The sequence below is a fragment of the Erythranthe guttata genome, chromosome 2 (assembly GCF_056151865.1).
Source record: "Erythranthe guttata isolate IM_541 chromosome 2, IM_541, whole genome shotgun sequence".
In the NCBI taxonomy this organism is placed as follows: domain Eukaryota; kingdom Viridiplantae; phylum Streptophyta; class Magnoliopsida; order Lamiales; family Phrymaceae; genus Erythranthe; species Erythranthe guttata.
In genome coordinates this window covers 6579057-6597487 of record NC_142534.1, presented here as the reverse complement: position 1 = coordinate 6597487, position 18431 = coordinate 6579057, and the positions used below count along the sequence as shown (strand labels likewise).

At 35.2% G+C, this 18431-nt stretch overlaps 1 protein-coding gene across 1 annotated transcript; it reads right to left on the bottom strand.

Annotated features, from left to right (window-relative positions):
• Nucleotides 1-11655: 11655 nt before the first annotated feature.
• On the bottom strand, nt 11656-13833 carry LOC105977494 (pentatricopeptide repeat-containing protein At1g62350). The gene is made up of 3 exons (XM_013002800.2): nt 13608-13833; nt 12968-13327; nt 11656-12121 (listed from the first exon to the last, which is right to left on the bottom strand). The coding sequence occupies exons 2-3, from the start codon at nt 13289-13291 to the stop codon at nt 11717-11719; spliced, it is 729 nt and encodes a 242-aa protein (XP_012858254.1). The 5' UTR covers nt 13292-13327; nt 13608-13833; the 3' UTR covers nt 11656-11716.
• Nucleotides 13834-18431: the final 4598 nt, after the last annotated feature.

Below are 18431 nucleotides of genomic sequence, written 5' to 3'. Positions count from 1 at the left end.
AAACAGATAACAAGATACATTTCATGTCGTAATACACGAAATTCAAGCTTAAATTTCGTGAAAAAACAACACGAAATGCTTACAAATGTTGAAAATTGACAAAATAAAAACATGTATTTTCACCTCAAAATCGAAGTCGCTTTCATCCATGTTCATAATTGTTGTGCTCGAACTGATATTGTTAGAAAAAAATATACGATTTGCAAAGTTTCTAAATTTAAAGGTTTGAGAATGTTTGAGAGAGGACTTGGAGAATATTAGAAAAATAGAAAAAAATGAATTATTTTGCACTGCGAGTGGAAAAAAATGCACTGATAATAGCAAACTCCTTAATAATATTTATAAATGTCCCTACGGACATGTCATAGTGACAAAACACGAATAACGTAAACATAAACATAGCGAATTATAATTCGCTTGGAATGTTTCAAACCATATAAATCATCCTAGAGTCCAAGAAAATATTATAAGAAATATTTTTTATCATAGAAGAATATAGATTATTGGCGATAGCTTAACATATATATTTTCTTAAAAAAAAATTAAAAAAAAAAAGAAAAGAATATGTCTTGTAAAGGTTTCGTCAAAAGGCTTTGAAATAAGATGGGGTTTTTTCAGAACTATCTCAATGCTGGTTGGCTTGGTGTAATGGTAAGTTTGTTCGCTATGCGGGTTACTTCTACCCAATCATAAATAAAAGGGTAAATTATAAACACCCCCTGAGGGATGGTCAATTTACGAAAAAACCCCTCTTGTTTGGATAATTACATCTACCCCTCAACTATGATTTTTTTCTTTTATCTCCACCCTAATGGTGTCAAATTCAACATAATCATCTAGATTTCGTGGAATGTGCTCTAGTTTGTACTCGTTTTGTGTAAAAATACAGTTTCTCATGCACCACAATCTGATATATACAAGCCAAAAAACACATATAATGATCATCTTGCTTCCACATGTGGAGTTCGAATATGATAAAACGGGTACAAAAGTGATAATATTCCATAAAATCCCGAAGATTCCACTAAATTTGAAGTCGCAACGGTGGACGTGTAAGAAGATTTATAGTTGAGGGGTGGTTGTAATTACCCAAACAAGAGGGGGTTTGTAATTTAACCATACCTTAGGGGGTGGTTGTAATTTACACTAAATAAAATTGGTGAAAACTTGAAGAAAAAATTTGGATATTATTTAATCTTGATGAGATGTACTTGAATAAAAATTTCTAGTGTAACTAATTATTAAAGAAATTCCTTTAAACATCAATCTCCTATTTTTCATCCTTAATCCTCTAATTATTCTGCAATGAAGTCTTTGACTTTATATCCTTCATTGCAAATTGGATATTATATGGTTATGGAGTCCTTATTCGGGCAACCCTAATCGTGTATTTGTACATTATTTTTTTTCTTATTTCTTTTCTCTTCAAAATTTGAAATTATACTAAGTTAAAATGTTTAAAAAGTTCACGTGGAAACCTTTCGACATCAATCTCCTATTTTTCATCCATTTTTCGTAATTATTGTGCAACAAAATCTTTGACTCTATATCTGTCATAGCAAATCAGATATCAGCTGGTCATAAAATCTTAATCCACTACCAACAGATGATTTTTTTTTTCTAATTAGTTTTTTTTATTAATAGCATACACCAACATAAAATCCTTCATCCATGATTAGAACGGCAAAGGAAGGTATCTTATATACATTAGGGATGGCCATGGGGCGGGTTTGGGGCGGGTTTTGCATTCCCCGTACCCGCCCCGTTAACAAACCCGTTCAACCCGCACCCGTCCCGCCCCGCAACGGGTTTAAATTTTCTCAACCCGCACCCGCCCCGTGGAAAACCCGCGGGTACCGGCCCCGCCAAAAGACCCGTAAAGCTGAAGAAAAAATTAAAAAAAAATAATAAAAAAAAAAAATTGAATAACCCTAATGAAAACAATAATTTTAAATCAAGATATTAAATATATTATAATGATATTATAAAATAATATATATATATATATATATATATATATATATATATATATATATATATATATATATATATATATATATATATATATATATATATATATATATATATATATATATATATATATATATGCGGGGCGGGTCTATGGGGCGGGTACGGGGCGGGTATATACAAACCCGCACCCGCCCCGAACCCGTTTTCGGGTGAAAAATTAGAACCCGTACCCGCCCCATTTATTTGCGGGGCGGGTATTACCCGGAAATTTCGGGGCGGGGTAGGGCGGGTACCCGCGAGTCGGGTAAAAATTGCCATCCCTAATATACATACGATCTTTCCTCAAATTAGAGACTTTTTTTTTTTATTTTAATATTATTGCTCATTTAGACAAAATTCACTCATGAGCTCTTGAATTATTGCAACGTGAGCACAATTTTTCTATTTCAACCAATCAATGTCAATCCTAAATTAAAACAATAGAGGTCTCGTCCATAAATAATTTTGCTCACTGGGGTTCGAGGTCTATATATAAAAGAAATAAACGCTTAGCAACCCTAGGGTAACCCTACCCTAATGTCATTTTTGTATTTTCATTCTAGTTATATTTGAAAAATCTGTGTGTATCTTTTTTTTTCGTAGACAAGAGGAATGCACGTTTGGCAACCCTAGGTAACCCTAAATTCATTTTGTAAAAAATCAATTATTTCTGAAAAATACATGTGTATCTTTTTTATTTTGTGTTATTTTTTTTTTAAAATCCCTATGTATCAGTCAATTATGCAATTTTTTTTTTTTTTTTGTTATTTTCCATGGTCGTTCTAATTGTTATGCACTATAAAAAAAATTAGTTTCTTCCCTTTTAGAATGTTGTAATTTTTTTTATTCTAATTATATTGTTTATTTTTATTTTCTATACTAAAAGTTCGTTTCTTTGCCATCTCAAGAGAAAGATTTTTCACTTTCTTGATTTTAGTGTTTGAGATGACTTATCTCGTATCAACCGTAACACACAATGCATTGCCTCTCATATATTTTTTTAACTTCTAACCCGTTCACTACTACAAAAATCTCAATACTCATACACAATCGACAAACAAACAACAAGCTTTCATTGGCAAAAAAACTGGAGCACTATCATCGTTCCTCCATCAGAAATATACTACGTTAAAAATCATTTTAAAATTATCATGTAGCCAACTACAGAAAAAGTGAAATATATCGTAAGATAAGCGGTTATTTGTTGGAATTGTATCGGCACAAGCAAGACTAATTATATGTATTCTCCACTATTAGAGGCATAAACTGAAACATTTTGGAGCTAGAAAGATAGTAATTAAATCGTTAGCACCGTGTTAAGTGTATATTTTTACACTTTATCGTACCTTTTTATTTGGGCTTTTGGTGTGTTTTAATGATAATTGGTGCTTAAAAGTTGATTTATTGTATTTTAGGTACAAATTGAAGAATTGGAAAAGTATGGGGTCAAAACTGCAATTTTGGCGAAAATATGGGTCAAAAGTGAAAATATCAAAATTCTGAAGAAACAAGGCTCGGACCCCCGTCCCAGTTTTAGTGCAAATTATGGGACCCCCGTCCCATACCCCGAAGTTGCGCAGTAAAGGGATTTTAATTGCACAAGGAAACTGCCTTCTTCCCCAAGTTCTTCACCCTATATAAGACCAATCCAAGCACACAATTAGGGATCTTTTTACTGAATTTCAAGAGCAACAAAGCAATAACGAAGACGAAGAATTCGAAGACTCTAAGCAAAGATTTATCGTCTATGATTTATTTTATTTGCGTTTTTGCTTTAATCATGAGTAGCTAAATTACTTGTTTCTAGGATTTTATTTGGAACCCTATGTGAGATTTATGAACCCTTTTCTATGATTTTATGCAAGTTTTAATTCCGGATTATTTCTTCTACTTGTTTTATTAAGTTCATGAAACTGGCCACTTTATGTGCTTTTATGTTATTGTTAATCGCATGAATCGGAAGATCGGGTTAATAATTAGAACTGTGATAGAAGAGCCTTTGTGGTATTAACATAGGAATATAGTTAATCTCTTAGGTAGCCATTATTGAGATTTGTGTTTAATGCTGTGTTCTAGAATTAATTGCATAGGAATATAGTAATTGAATCTAGAGGATTAGAATCGTAATACACGCGGAAGCGGGTTATGATTATTTTAACATCTCAGGTTAATAATCCGGGTTAATTGCTTGCATAATTGAAGGAATTGGGGGAGTAATAATCACATAGGGGGAAGAATAAAATCCTAGGCTTGCTTATCTTGATTAAATCTTCGTTTTAAATTGCTTTCTTGTTTTTGCCTGTCTTTTAATTTATTTTAATTTAGTTAATTCTCTTTAAAGTCGACTGTGTAGGGTGGGCTTGATAATAATTGGTAGAATTTAGCGTCTAGGATTAAGTAATTAAATATTCCCTGTGGGTTCGATATCCGGACTTAATTGTCCACTATATTACTTGTACGATACGTGCACTTGCGTGTAGGTTTTCGACCAACAAGTTTTTGGCGCCGTTGCCCGGGGAATATTTTAATTATTTATTTTATTCTAGCTCTAGATTTGAACAATTTTCACGATTCACCCATTTAATTTTTGTTTTATTTTATTTTTGTTTTAGGTACGGTGTATGCCTAGGAGACTCGATCTTGCTAGAGAACCGTTTGATCCCGAAATCGAACGCACTTTTCGAGCCGCTAGGAGACTTCAACGCGAAAATAATAGAATGGAGGACGAAGAACGCAGACGCGCAGAGGGTAATTTACTCAATGCCAACGGAAACCAAGTCCAAGACCCACCCCTTCAACTTCCATTACAGCCAGCAGCTAGGCCACGGGCACTTCAAGACTACATAATCCCGACTCATGACGGATTCCGCCCGAGCATCCAATATCCACCCATTGAGGCGCACAATTTTGAGATCAAGCAAGGCCTCTTGACGATGCTCCAAAATAACGGGTTATTTAGTGGATTGGCAGGTGAAGATCCCCATCTTCACATTGTCAATTTTCTAGATACCTGTAACTCTCACCGTCAAAACGGCGTTTCCCAAGAGGCGCTTCAATTAATTCTCTTCAAGCACTCGTTACAAGGAAGAGCTCGCCAGTGGTTGATGTCCCAAGCCCCCCACTCTATCTCGTCGTGGCCTCAACTTCTCAACCTCTTCATGAAAGTTTATAGCTCACCCGAGAAGGACGAGAGAATCCGACGAGAAATTCATAATTTTTTCCAAGAGCAAGGCGAGTAATTATACGAGGCATGGGAGAGATTTAAAACTCTTTTGCGGCAGTGTCCAACACATGGAGTCGAACAATGGCGGCAAATCCACATATTCTACCAAGGGATTAACGAGAATGCAAGAACGGTCTTAGATGCATCAACCGGGGGAAATTTTATGAGTCAATCGATACCGGATGCTTTTATCATGTTGGATCAAATTGCTCAAAATCGGTTTGCCAAGTCAAGCGAGAGGACGGTTAGTGGAGCCAAGAAAGTACCCGGAGTGTTGGAGTTAGATGCAATTACGGTCCTTCAAGCTCAAGTGACCCAAATTGCTCAACAAAATCAACTCCTTCTGCAGCACATCAAAGCAAGTCCACCACAACAAGTCCAAGCAATCGATTCTTCATGCTGTGAAATTTGCGGGGGAAATCATTACACGCTCCAATGCCAACAAGATGTGGAGTCGCTCAACTACGTCAACAACGCGCCTCGCCAATTCCAAAATCAAGGGTGGAGATCACAAGGGCAATATGGAGGAAATCAACAAGGCCAAGGATACCAAAGACCTCAAGGTCAATTCCAAAATCAAGCCCCTCCTCAACAAAGCTATCAAGGCAACAATCCACCGGCCCAAAAATCAAACACGGATGAAATATTGGCCCAATTCATGACCGCTACCCAAGCCTCGTTGCGAAATTTGGAGAATCAACTCGCTCAATTAGCTTTGAATCAAGAGAACCGTCCGCAAGGAGCATTGCCATCGAATACGGAAGATCCTCGAAAGCAAAAGTTCGAGACGTGCCAAGCTATCGATGTCAAGATCGAAAAAAGGGAAGAAATTCAAGCCAAGCCGCAAGTCACGGTAGCCGAATGGGTGGAACCAATCCCATATCCACAACGATTGCTAACAAAAAAGATCGAGGTCGAGACGTGCCAAGCAGTCACCTTGAAGAACGGCAAGAGATTGGAGGAAGCCCCACGAAAAGAGAAGAGAAACACGATAATCGAGAAGCCGAAAGTGAATGAGGAAAAGGAATCAACTCATGAAGAGCCACCATCAACGGTTCCTTCACAAGTCCCTCCAATTCCTTATCCTCAAAAATTTATAAAGAAGAAGCTCGATGTTGAATATCAAAGATTTTTGGACAAGTTGAAGGAAATTCGCATAAATATTCCTTTCATTGAAGCACTTCAAAAGATGCCAAAGTGGGTGAAGTTCCTCAAGGACCTCGTGAAGAAAAGTAAGAAATTGCAAGGGAACGAGATGATCCAACTCACGGAGCAAATTAGTGCAATTCTTACTCGGCCTCTTCCACAAAAACTCGGCGATCCAGGTAAGTTCACTATTCCTTGTACTATAGGGGGTAAAAATTTTGGATCACTCGTTGATTTAGGTGCTAGCATTAATCTTATGCCGTACTCTACTTTTAAAAATCTTGGGTTAGGAGAAATTGAACCGACGGCTATAACTCTTCAATTAGCCGATAGATCTTTAGTTTACCCAAAAGGTATTTTAGAGAATGTGCTAGTGAAAGTCAATAAATTTATCTTCCCTGTCGATTTCGTTATACTTGATATAGATGAGGATAGGGAGATACCTCTTATCGTAGGGAGACCGTTTTTAGCCACGTCGAAAACTCTCATTGATTGTGCTAGTGGTGATCTTACAATGACTGTGCATGATCAAACAATCAAATTCAATGTTTTTAGTGCTAATAAAAATCCATATGATAATAATGATTGTTTTGCTATTGAGCTTATGGATTTTACAAATAATGAAAAGTTTGATGTTTCGATCTTGGACAATGGCAAAGCATCTTTGAGTGCAGGAGATGATGGCGGAAACGGGAATCGGACGGAGCAAGTTTATTTCATGGACTCACTTTTAAATCCTCCGAGAGAAAGTCATGCGAGTCGAGGTCTTAACAACGATGAGAATGCAAGGAAGATGTTGCCACCCAAAAGCTCGAGCAAGTCACGAGAGAAGGATGAGTCAAGCTATTGTGGTCGTAAGGAGAAAATCAAAAAGGAATTGCACAAAGGACTATCGGTGTTATTGTGCAAATCCCGTCTTTGGATATTTCCAAGAAAGCGCAAATCAAAGTGGTCGCGGCCATTTATTGTCCAAGAAATTCTTCCTCACGAGGTGGTCAAGATAAAGGAGCGGGATTCAAATCGTACGTTCAACGTAAAACGGAGCCGGCTCAAACCGTATTGGGAAGCGAGTGAAGATTGCCAAGTGACTTCGGTCACTTTTGCTTGAAAATAACGAAGCAATGTCCGGCTGAAGACTTTAAACTTAGCGCTTCTCGGGAGGCAACCCGAGTTTTATTGTTTTTCGTATTTTTCTTAAATTTTTCGTTCCGTTTTTAATATCATAAGCATGCATTCTAACTTATTATTTGAATTTTACTTTTCAGGGTCGAAAACGTGATCGAGGGTCGAGTCGGCTGTCCGAAAAAAAAAAAAAAAAAAAAAAAAAAAAAAAAAAAAAAAATTGCAGCACTGTATTTGGGACGGCCGTCCCAAAATATACCTTAAAAACGGGACGGCCGTCCCACAACCAGAAGGAACAAGTACCCTTGGACGGCCGTCCGAGTTTTAGCCTTAAAACCGGGACGACCGTCCCCAAACCAGTGAGGGCAGACAAATTCTCGGACGGCCGTCCGAGAATTAGGCAAAAACGTGGGACGGCCGTCCGAGCTCAATAGGGGGCGTTTCAATTTTCAAAAATTAGATTTTCTCCCCCATTATTTCTTAAACCCTCCTCTTTCGTTCTCTCTAACTCCCACACACGAATTTTCGAATTTTTGAATTTCTCGTCCAAAAATTCCTCAATTTGACACACATAATTCACTCACGCACTCTCCAATTATTATTTTGTGTTGGTATTGATAGGGAGGCTCGAGAATCGAACCAAATTCTTCAAAATCTACTCTTTCAAGGCACGTCCACAAGGTGTTCGACAATTTGCCTCAACCAAATTTGGAGGTCGATTCTTGTCCAATTCTTACCGCATCAATTCCAAACGTTCTCCCAACTATGTCGTCCAACAAAAGAGCATGAGCGTGAGAGAGCGAGGGAGGAGCACCCTACTTACATCGACTCCGACTAAATCAGGTGTTTTCTATTCTTAAACTTTGTGCTAATTTCGTTGAGGGCAACGAAAATTTTAAGTTTGGGGGTGAAAAACATGTTATTTTTGTGCTTATTTGTTTTAGTTTGCATGCATAAGGTTTTATTTGTTTTTATTGCTTTTCTCGTTTTTCCGGAATAAAAAAAAAAAAAAAATTGCTTGAGTCAAATGCATCTATGATTTATGATGATGAGAGATGATCAATGTTTGATGATGAAATTGCTTGTTTTATGTGATAAGGAATTGATGTTTGTTTAGCTTTTGATTCAACGGGACTTAGAAGCGAATTATTGCTAGGAATCACATTTTGTGCATTGCTTTTGTTGAATGTTTTGTATTTTAAATTTGGAATTAATTTGTGCTAGATCATGCTATGTTCGGTTTTAAGACTCACCTTAGGAAATTTATGATACGAAGTATTGAGTAGTGAGTGATTTGGGATATGATTTGGGCCTTCTTTGAACCGTTTGAGCCTTTCAAGCCGACCCTTTTATCGAAATTCCTTAGAACCTTGATTTGAGCCTCGGAGAAAAGGTGTTCTTTCTTTTAGCCATGTGTATAAGGTAGAAAAGTGGAGACTCTTGAAAAAAAATTACCCCTTGGAGTTCGGTCGAAATTTTCATAAGGTCCTTCTTCTTCTTCGAAAAAAAAAAAAGAAAAGAGAAAAAAAAAAAAGAAATAAAAAAAAAGAAATAAAAAGAAGACAAATATCTATGCTTCTATATATATATTTAAAAAAAAAAAAAAAAAAAAAAAGTAAAAGAAGAAGAAGAAGAGACTAGAAGGGAGAAATAAGGACTAGTTGTTGAATTATTTTTGAAAACTCGATCCATTGCCTCAAAAGCAAAAGTGGAGACTTTTGAACTTTTGTGAATCGAGTTTATTAAAGTCCGTAGAGGTGAATTCATTGTTTCAAACGCCTATCTTTCAAATTTTGGCGTAATCACCTAAATTCAAGAAGAATAGCCACACATACCCATATTTCCTACCTCGAACCAAAGAGCCTAACAATTGAAAGCCACAAAGCCCCAATGATCCCAATAGCTTAATGTTCGATATTAGTAGAGTAGAATAATTTGGTGAGTATTTGGAGTCAAGCATATGCATGTAAGTATAAATTCTTTCTATCTTTAATTTGCAAATATTGGATGCTTGAAGCAATTGTATGAATTGTGGTTTTTGGTAATGGTGAGTGACTAAGTGTTGTTGAATTTTGAGCTTGCGAATGCCTAAGAATTGTCATTATAATTACAAGTTCTGAAAACGTGAAGTTGATCATTGATCTATGTGATGAGATGTAATAGTTGAGTTATTTGCTTGAGGACAAGCAAAAGTTCAAGTTTGGGGGTGTGTTAAGTGTATATTTTTACACTTTATCGTACCTTTTTATTTGGGCTTTTGGTGTGTTTTAATGATAATTGGTGCTTAAAAGTTGATTTATTGTATTTTAGGTACAAATTGAAGAATTGGAAAAGTATGGGGTCAAAACTGCAATTTTGGCGAAAATATGGGTCAAAAGTGAAAATATCAAAATTCTGAAGAAACAAGGCTCGGACCCCCGTCCCAGTTTTAGTGCAAATTATGGGACCCCCGTCCCATACCCCGAAGTTGCGCAGTAAAGGGATTTTAATTGCACAAGGAAACTGCCTTCTTCCCCAAGTTCTTCACCCTATATAAGACCAATCCAAGCACACAATTAGGGATCTTTTTACTGAATTTCAAGAGCAACAAAGCAATAACGAAGACGAAGAATTCGAAGACTCTAAGCAAAGATTTATCGTCTATGATTTATTTTATTTGCGTTTTTGCTTTAATCATGAGTAGCTAAATTACTTGTTTCTAGGATTTTATTTGGAACCCTATGTGGGATTTATGAACCCTTTTCTATGATTTTATGCAAGTTTTAATTCCGGATTATTTCTTCTACTTGTTTTATTAAGTTCATGAAACTGGCCACTTTATGTGCTTTTATGTTATTGTTAATCGCATGAATCGGAAGATCGGGTTAATAATTAGAACTGTGGTAGAAGAGCCTTTGTGGTATTAACATAGGAATATAGTTAATCTCTTAGGTAGCCATTATTGAGATTTGTGTTTAATGCTGTGTTCTAGAATTAATTGCATAGGAATATAGTAATTGAATCTAGAGGATTAGAATCGTAATACACGCGGAAGCGGGTTATGATTATTTTAACATCTCAGGTTAATAATCCGGGTTAATTGCTTGCATAATTGAAGGAATTGGGGGAGTAATAATCACATAGGGGGAAGAATAAAATCCTAGGCTTGCTTATCTTGATTAAATCTTCGTTTTAAATTGCTTTCTTGTTTTTGCCTGTCTTTTAATTTATTTTAATTTAGTTAATTCTCTTTAAAGTCGACTGTGTAGGGTGGGCTTGATAATAATTGGTAGAATTTAGCGTCTAGGATTAAGTAATTAAATATTCCCTGTGGGTTCGATATCCGGACTTAATTGTCCACTATATTACTTGTACGATACGTGCACTTGCGTGTAGGTTTTCGACCAACACACCGCATAAATAGAAGCTTTCAATTATGGCTCAGTTTCCTAGGTTTATTATGTCGTCCATAATCCACCCGGCGATGGCACCAACAGCCCGGCACAAAGCACAGTTTACCGAAAAACACTAGGTCTCACCGGAAACACTCGCCCAAGCCCCCAACTTCTCACATTTGAACTCTCTCGTGTTCACCTCACTCAGAGTAGATCTCATGCGCTCACAACAGAGCAGAAACCCTAAGAAACCAGAGATTCAAATTGCGTCTCTCACTCTACCTCTCTCTCCAAGGTTGTTTTATAAATAGAATGAAAAGAAGAATTGTCTCTGAAACAGAGGGCAAGAAAGGAGATGCTTCATCATGGTCAAACGGCTCTGTCGTCCGAAAATGCCAAGAGGCATTGAATGCGGTAGTGCGGCGGAAAGAAGTGAGAGAGGCAGAAGAGGCAAAAGTTTTAGGCCTGAGAGAGGTGATGTTTAAATACCTCAAGTGAATGGCTCGGATCAAACGGTGGAAAGCAACGAACCAGATCAAAGGTCTAGAGGCTTCTCAGAGTTGGACAGAGTGAAGAGAATGGGCTTTGCTTTTGCTAGGCTTTGTTGCTTGGACGCCTTAAGTGGAAATCGGCTAATTGGGCTGGATATCTAAATAATCCATTTTGGGCCCAATAACTAACAAGAGTCTCTAATTGTTTATTCTGAAGTAAAGTGTATCTTTCAGGAGCATGAATATGATGGATTTTTGCAGACATGTCATCTAGCCAATTAACAAGAACTAAATAAACATTTGCAGTATAATAATTAGGGCAACGAAGAAAAGTTATTACACAGAGTTCACTAGTTACACTTTGGCAAGGTCAAGTCCATCTCTAAGAAATCGGCATATTGGCCGTAATATCTGTGAGCATCCTGTTGTATAACAGCTAAAATATCGATTTCTTTATTTGCTTCTAAACCATCTATCAGAATTTTAAACGACAGTCTGTCGGGGTCACAAGATACCGATTTCATCAAATAAAAACACTCGATCGCTAAACCAGTGAGATTTAAATTCATTAAGCTTTGCAGCAAAGCATTAAACCCCTCAAGATCGGGATTAAGAAGACAACTTTCTGCTTTAAGTTGGGCGATAACAAGTTCCGCCTCTTGAAGCAATCCATTGCTCCCCAAAACCGTAACCATTTCGGCAATCAGCAACAACTTAGGCTTATACCACTCTTCTTTCCTCACGTCCTCGAAAACCTACATCCATACATCAATACAGATTATTACACTATATAAACGGCAGATAGACACAAAAAAGACTCAGTATTCTGATGCCAGAATAAGCATTCATTCTCTCGTATTTTCATGTATCGTATTTGTGCCAATATAACTATCCTTTGAACTTTGAAGTTCGTTCATTCTTTCAAGTTGTCTTTGGCAAAATGCTTTCGGAGCGTTATTTATAAAATTTACATAAGACGACTCGAAACTTCTTGCCGAGCCCTAATATGAGTTCTGTCTTATCTCTTTATTGGACAAAAGCAACAACAACGGCTTTAAGGATTCTGATTACAGTATATTGTGATTGAAGGCTGATAAGATTGTACTAAAAAGGGAAGCACATAGGACTACAAAAGCAAGAAAGTAGTTATTAAGAGCAAATATGGGGAAAACACAAGAAATAATAATTCATAGGACAAAATGCACTTCACCCGCTATAAATTTCCCATTTTCACACTTCCCCCCCTAAAAATTTCAAAAAAGGGATACTCCCCGTTCGAAATATTATTTTGGTTGCACTCCCCAGAAGCCAATTTTTGGAGGGCATTGTGCAACAAAAATAACATTTTAAAGGGGCAACGTGCAAAAAAAAAAAGTCGTGTTTTTAAGGGGCAATGTGCAATAAAAATAACATTTAAAGGGGCAATGTGCAACAAGAATAACATTTTAAAGGGGGGCATTCACCTTTAAAAATTCGGTGGGAGTAAAGTGCGAAAATTAAAAATTTACAGGGGGTGATATGCAATTTTCCCTAATTCATACGACAGTGTCCATTTAAACCTTAACATTCAACAACAAGATGGTGGGAAAAAAGACGAAAACCTTAAGGGCCAAAAGGCATTGGTTCTGTCGAAGGAGTTCGCGGAGAACAGCAATCATATCAAATTTGAGTAAACGCCTGAATTTGTTATCGTACACTTGCTCCAGGGATGATGCATCCCGGGATGCTCGTTTTAACGCTTGAACTGTTTGGATAGCTTCGATGCTAAGATTCCTCCCCTTCTGAAGGGGCTTTCTGTTCTTGCTTCTGTCTCTCATCGTAATCATGCTCATCGTTCTCCGACTTTTCTGATGATGCTCACTTGAATTCATTTGCTTCAAGTTCACGAGTCCCGTAAAATTCCCGATACAGTACATTCCGGTCATTCGAATCAACGCAGCCTCTCTATTTAAATTAAAGAGCTGCCAATCACAAAATTGACAGTTCATATTTCAATCAGTCAATCCTATTTAATTTGGCAAGAGCCTACTCCTAAGTAATTCCAATTCCTTAAATTCTTAAACCCAATTTCATTATTGTCCAGTTTGCCCCCAAATCCCAATTCCCCAACCCTAATTTCCCCAATTTTGTTCGTCTTTCTCTTACTATCCAGAAGTAAATTTACAATGCCCAGAAGGCGATAATCATCCGGAATACTGAAATAGAGTTAAAAAGACGAGAAAGAGCGGAGAAATGACAAACCTTTTTTTTTTAGCGGCGGGCGTCTTCTAAAATTTAAAAGAAGCGATTTATCAGCCGGAACGGCAATATATGCCGCTCACGCGCACCGTGGCGGTGGTTTATCGGCCGGTACGGCTTCTGGCGGTGTTCGTGGTGTAACTGTGTTCTTCGTGGCGGCGGAAATGAAGTAGAGCTGTTGGCGCCGATAATTTTATATTATTTCTTATTTGGGCAGAGTCGATTGCATGAATACAAATCGGATTAGGCTCACATAAGTTTTCAAATGTTTCAACTTAGTCCCTACATTTTATGATTTCTATTAAAATAAACTGATTTATTCAGAACATACACTTTAACCCTTAAATTGAGATTTTCTGCATTTTTGCACCCTTTCGCAAATTTAAAGTTTTTTGGGGGGTGTTGTTTGTAACGTTGATGATTGATATAACATTATTGTTCTATTGTAATATTATTCTGTAAATAATTATATTACAATTTCAATATTACATATAGTACAAGGAGTACCCACAAAGGATCACGAGTTACAAGGAATTACATGGGTATAATCCTTTTTTAACACAACTAGCCTACATAATGACTTATAATTTATGGCTTATCAAATTTTTCTTTTTTTACTAAATCAAGTCCTTTAATGGAAAGTGGGGGAGAGGGACTCGAACGCTATATCTTTACCCTATTGGTAAGGCTAAGTACCAAATCTTCTAATAAGGGTTGGTAATATTCAAATCGATCAATTACGAACTGGGGAAGTAAAGGTCGGGTAGGATTCGAACCCTAAATGTTACTCTAATAGTAGAGGCTAGGTATTAACTCTTCTAAATATAATTAATTTAACTTATGATTTTTTGACATTCGTATGTTATACAAATATAAAATACAATTATAACATAAAAATTCCTCACATAAATTGTATAACAAAGATTAACGATTAAGATTATATAACGAGTAATAAAAATATTACAAATACTTTTTTAACTTGTTGAAAAATAACCACTAGTTGTAACTAACAATATTTACTTTATCTATTATCTTTTCCATTTTGAATAAAATAAAGAGTTAAATACAAAAACATCCATGTACTATGAACTTTATTTCATATTACCTCATGTACTGCATACAAATAGAAAAACTCCCCTCATATTGCATTTTTTCCAATCTATAACGTATATATACCCATACTCAAGTTTTATATATATATTTTATTTTATTTTTTCTGAGCCATTTTTCACTATATATTTTACCATTTTTAGTCAATTTTACGTGAGAAATTTTGGTCATTATATTTTTGTCTCCAAAACATCTAATTGCTTAGATTTTTTTTTATTTTCTGAAAAACCTTTTATTTTTGTCATTTTGAGTTTCTTCATGTTTTTTCTTAAATGTCTTCTGGTAGTTTAAACATCCTACAAACATCTTTACAATCCGATGATTGTTGAAAATTTGAACTACCGAAAGTCATTTAAGAAACAAATGAAGAAATTCAAAATGACAAAAATAAAAGGATTTATTCAGAAAATTAAAAAAAATCTAAGTAATTAAATATTTTGGAGAAAAAAATATCAAAATTTCCCAAATAAATTTGATCGAAAATGATAAAAAATATAGTGAAAAATGGCTCAAACAAACCCTTATATTTATAGGCTTGGCAGGGCTATTTTCGCCAGATTTTGGAAAAAATATAACAATAGGGAGGTTTTTATATGTATATGTAGTACATAGGTATATGATACAAAGTCTATAGTACATAAGTGTTTCTGTATTTAACCCTAAAATAAATTACTTATTAAAATATAATTATATTTAGTATTATAAAATTAATTATATTTCCTTATAGTAGTCGTACTTGTAGATAATCAACAATGTGGGTTTACCCACCACTATTAACATTTACGTAACTTCCAGGCGCTTATGGCTATATTAATGAGAAAACTTTCTTACTATCTAACCCCTATAATTTTCTCTTTACGAATTTGTTCTTTGCATTCTTTCTTTCTCTCTTTCTATTGTTGTTATTGTACTGTGTTTCCACAATAATCAAACCGAAGAGCAAGACGAAAAAGCTGTTTACAACACATTATGAGCACGAAGTGCTCGTCGTGATCGTGGAAAGACAATCGTTCGTTGGACTAGAATACTTCAAGAATTTGTGATTCGGGTGCTCATGGAAAACGAACCATTTTTGGGTGGACGCTTGAAAAACTTGTCATTCAAGTTCGTTTGTGAAATGGTAATCTTGTTCAAAGAATACAATATATTCTTCAATATTTGGGTTTAAGCGTTTTAAGTAAGCCATAACCCCTTGCAATTTCGATTTCGTAAGAGATGCATGCTAAATCTATTTACTAGTATGAAATGTATGAAGTATATTTATCTTCAAGTCATTACTTCATTTATACCGTGGCTCATTAAAAATATAATGTGATTCGTAATTATTGGAAGCACGATTAATATATTATAGTATGGTATAAATATCAGAAATAATTGTTTTTGGTATCTGATGCATGTCATGTTGTAGCAAATTATTTTATTATTTTCATCGGATTCAATGAATTGTAATAATAAATATGTGATTGCATATTGTCAAATGATTATAATACCTTATAGATTTATTTTATGCTTTTTGATAAGAAATTATATTATGAGTGCTTTATTATTACATTTAGAGTATAGTGCACTTACAAAACTTATGAATAAGTATGCACTGTAGAATGTGGGGTGAATATATTTGACGATGAGTATGAAATTCTTTATGTTTCTTTTTTAACGTGATTGTAGCCACATGAATGGAATTTTCTTTGCGTGGTTGAATTTATATCGCATGAATTTCTATAAAATTTTGCTCCAATAACTTGGTCATTTCATTTTAAGATGATCTAATGCTTTGTTGATACTTGATAGTATGCATTGGACAGTGCTCGTGAATTAAGCTTTATGGGTCTATTTAGTTAATTTATGATTAAGTGCCGAAATAATGTTCGTATTAGTTCGTGGAATTTGTATGACATTATACGTGCTATATATGGTTTATATTATTGAGCGTGTTATATTTTATATATTTGACGGTTTCATAGTCTTAATTGTATGAAGGTTTTGGTCTATCTCTAATGGAGAATTATCTTCAATTGATCCATTATTTATCTGCCATAAGTAATTTTGTGATACAAAAATGGTAAGCAATATTTCATTCGTCGTTATGCTTTCTCATATGAATGTCATGAACGTGCATGAATATGTAGTACATGAATTATTAAACCGGAAGTTCTGATATGTTAAAATATTCATGAAATTGTTTATGGATGTTACATTCCCATAAAAACTAATACTCTACATTTTATTTTATTCGAGAATAAACTTGAGTTCACCCATCTTAATGTATCTGGTGAAAGTTATATTAATTGGAAAATGGATGTTAAGATCCACCTTCTTAGTATGAAACTGAGAATTGTTGTCGAGTGCAATTTGCTAAGAAAAGTCCAGAAGACTGAGGTTATGATTCTGATCAAGAGACACTTAGATGAAGTCCTTCGTTTGGACTATATTCATCGAACAAGGGTCTCCATAAATTATGGGATATACTTGTTAATCTATTTAATCGCCTTAAAATTATAATCTTGCCTCAAGCAAGGAATAAGCCGATTCTATTATGGTTCATGTAAAATCCGAATCAAAATCAGATCATACATACACATTATATATGTGGTGGATTCGGTCATTGTCGCATACCTGAAGTGCGAGGAATGTTGTGATGCAAATAATAATGCAGCAACATAGAGTGATTTGGTGGATGCCAATGTTCTTAATGTGGAGCCCGTTGCTCAACTCCCATACTTGGGCACATTTAACCAAATGATCCATGTTGGGATATGATTGAAGTATTGATTTCATGAAATATGCATTATGTTAATTTACGACTCTAGTTGATTAGTTTATTGGATTTCATTCGTTTTATATCATATGCTCATCGATTATGTTTAGCTTATGCTATGGACCATATTTTTATGTGACTATATATTTTAAATCAGTCATTATGTTATTCACTGGTGTTTGCTTGTTGAATTCTATTTAATATTTGAAGTACTTAATATATAACTCTCTTGACATGACATGTAGGGATAAATGTATGGCAGATAGTGCGACTTCACATGCTATCCTTAGTGATAAGTATTACTTTATTAATTTCATGTCTAGTAGTAGTAAGACCTCTCTGACAAATATATGAGCCACGTGTAATTTTCTAGATGGTTATTGTAATGTCGACATTATGTTATCTCATGGCACACTTTTGGCCATTAAAGTAGCTCTCTATTCTCTATGTTCCAGTAGAACGTTGTTGAACTTTAAAAATATTTGAGCTACTGGTTATCATATTTTGAAACAATTAAGAAAATAGAACAAATATATGTGGATCACCTCTAACGTGTATGGAAAGAAGCGTACATGGAAAAATTAGAGGGATTTTTTACACAGTTGTATAGAACCACCATTTGAATGCCAAAAACATAAATTGTCGATTGTTCTAAATCAAGTAACTTGATTATATGCTATCATATGCACATACTTGTAATCGTTCCCTTGCTTTCTTGGAGTTAATCCAAAAACATATATTAGGACCGTGGTAGTTAATCTCACGATATATCACGATACGGTATGCTTTCAATCAAAACGATACAACTCGGGCTCCGTATCGATTATTCATAAGATATCGTATCGTATCGCAATATCACGATACGATACAATATTTACGATATTAGTCCAACAAAAAAAAAAGGAAACTCAATCGGTTGTACATAAAACCCAAATTTGAACAAATCCCTTCAACATCCC

Bases quoted from the DNA above. Each gene is read 5' to 3' on its own strand.
- LOC105977494 (XM_013002800.2), bottom strand. From the start codon at position 13,291: ATGACCGGAATGTACTGTATCGGGAATTTTACGGGACTCGTGAACTTG. The intron at 12,122-12,967 runs GTTTTCGTCTTT...GTATGGATGTAG, and splicing joins AATGCCTTTTGGCCCTTAAG to GTTTTCGAGGACGTGAGGAA.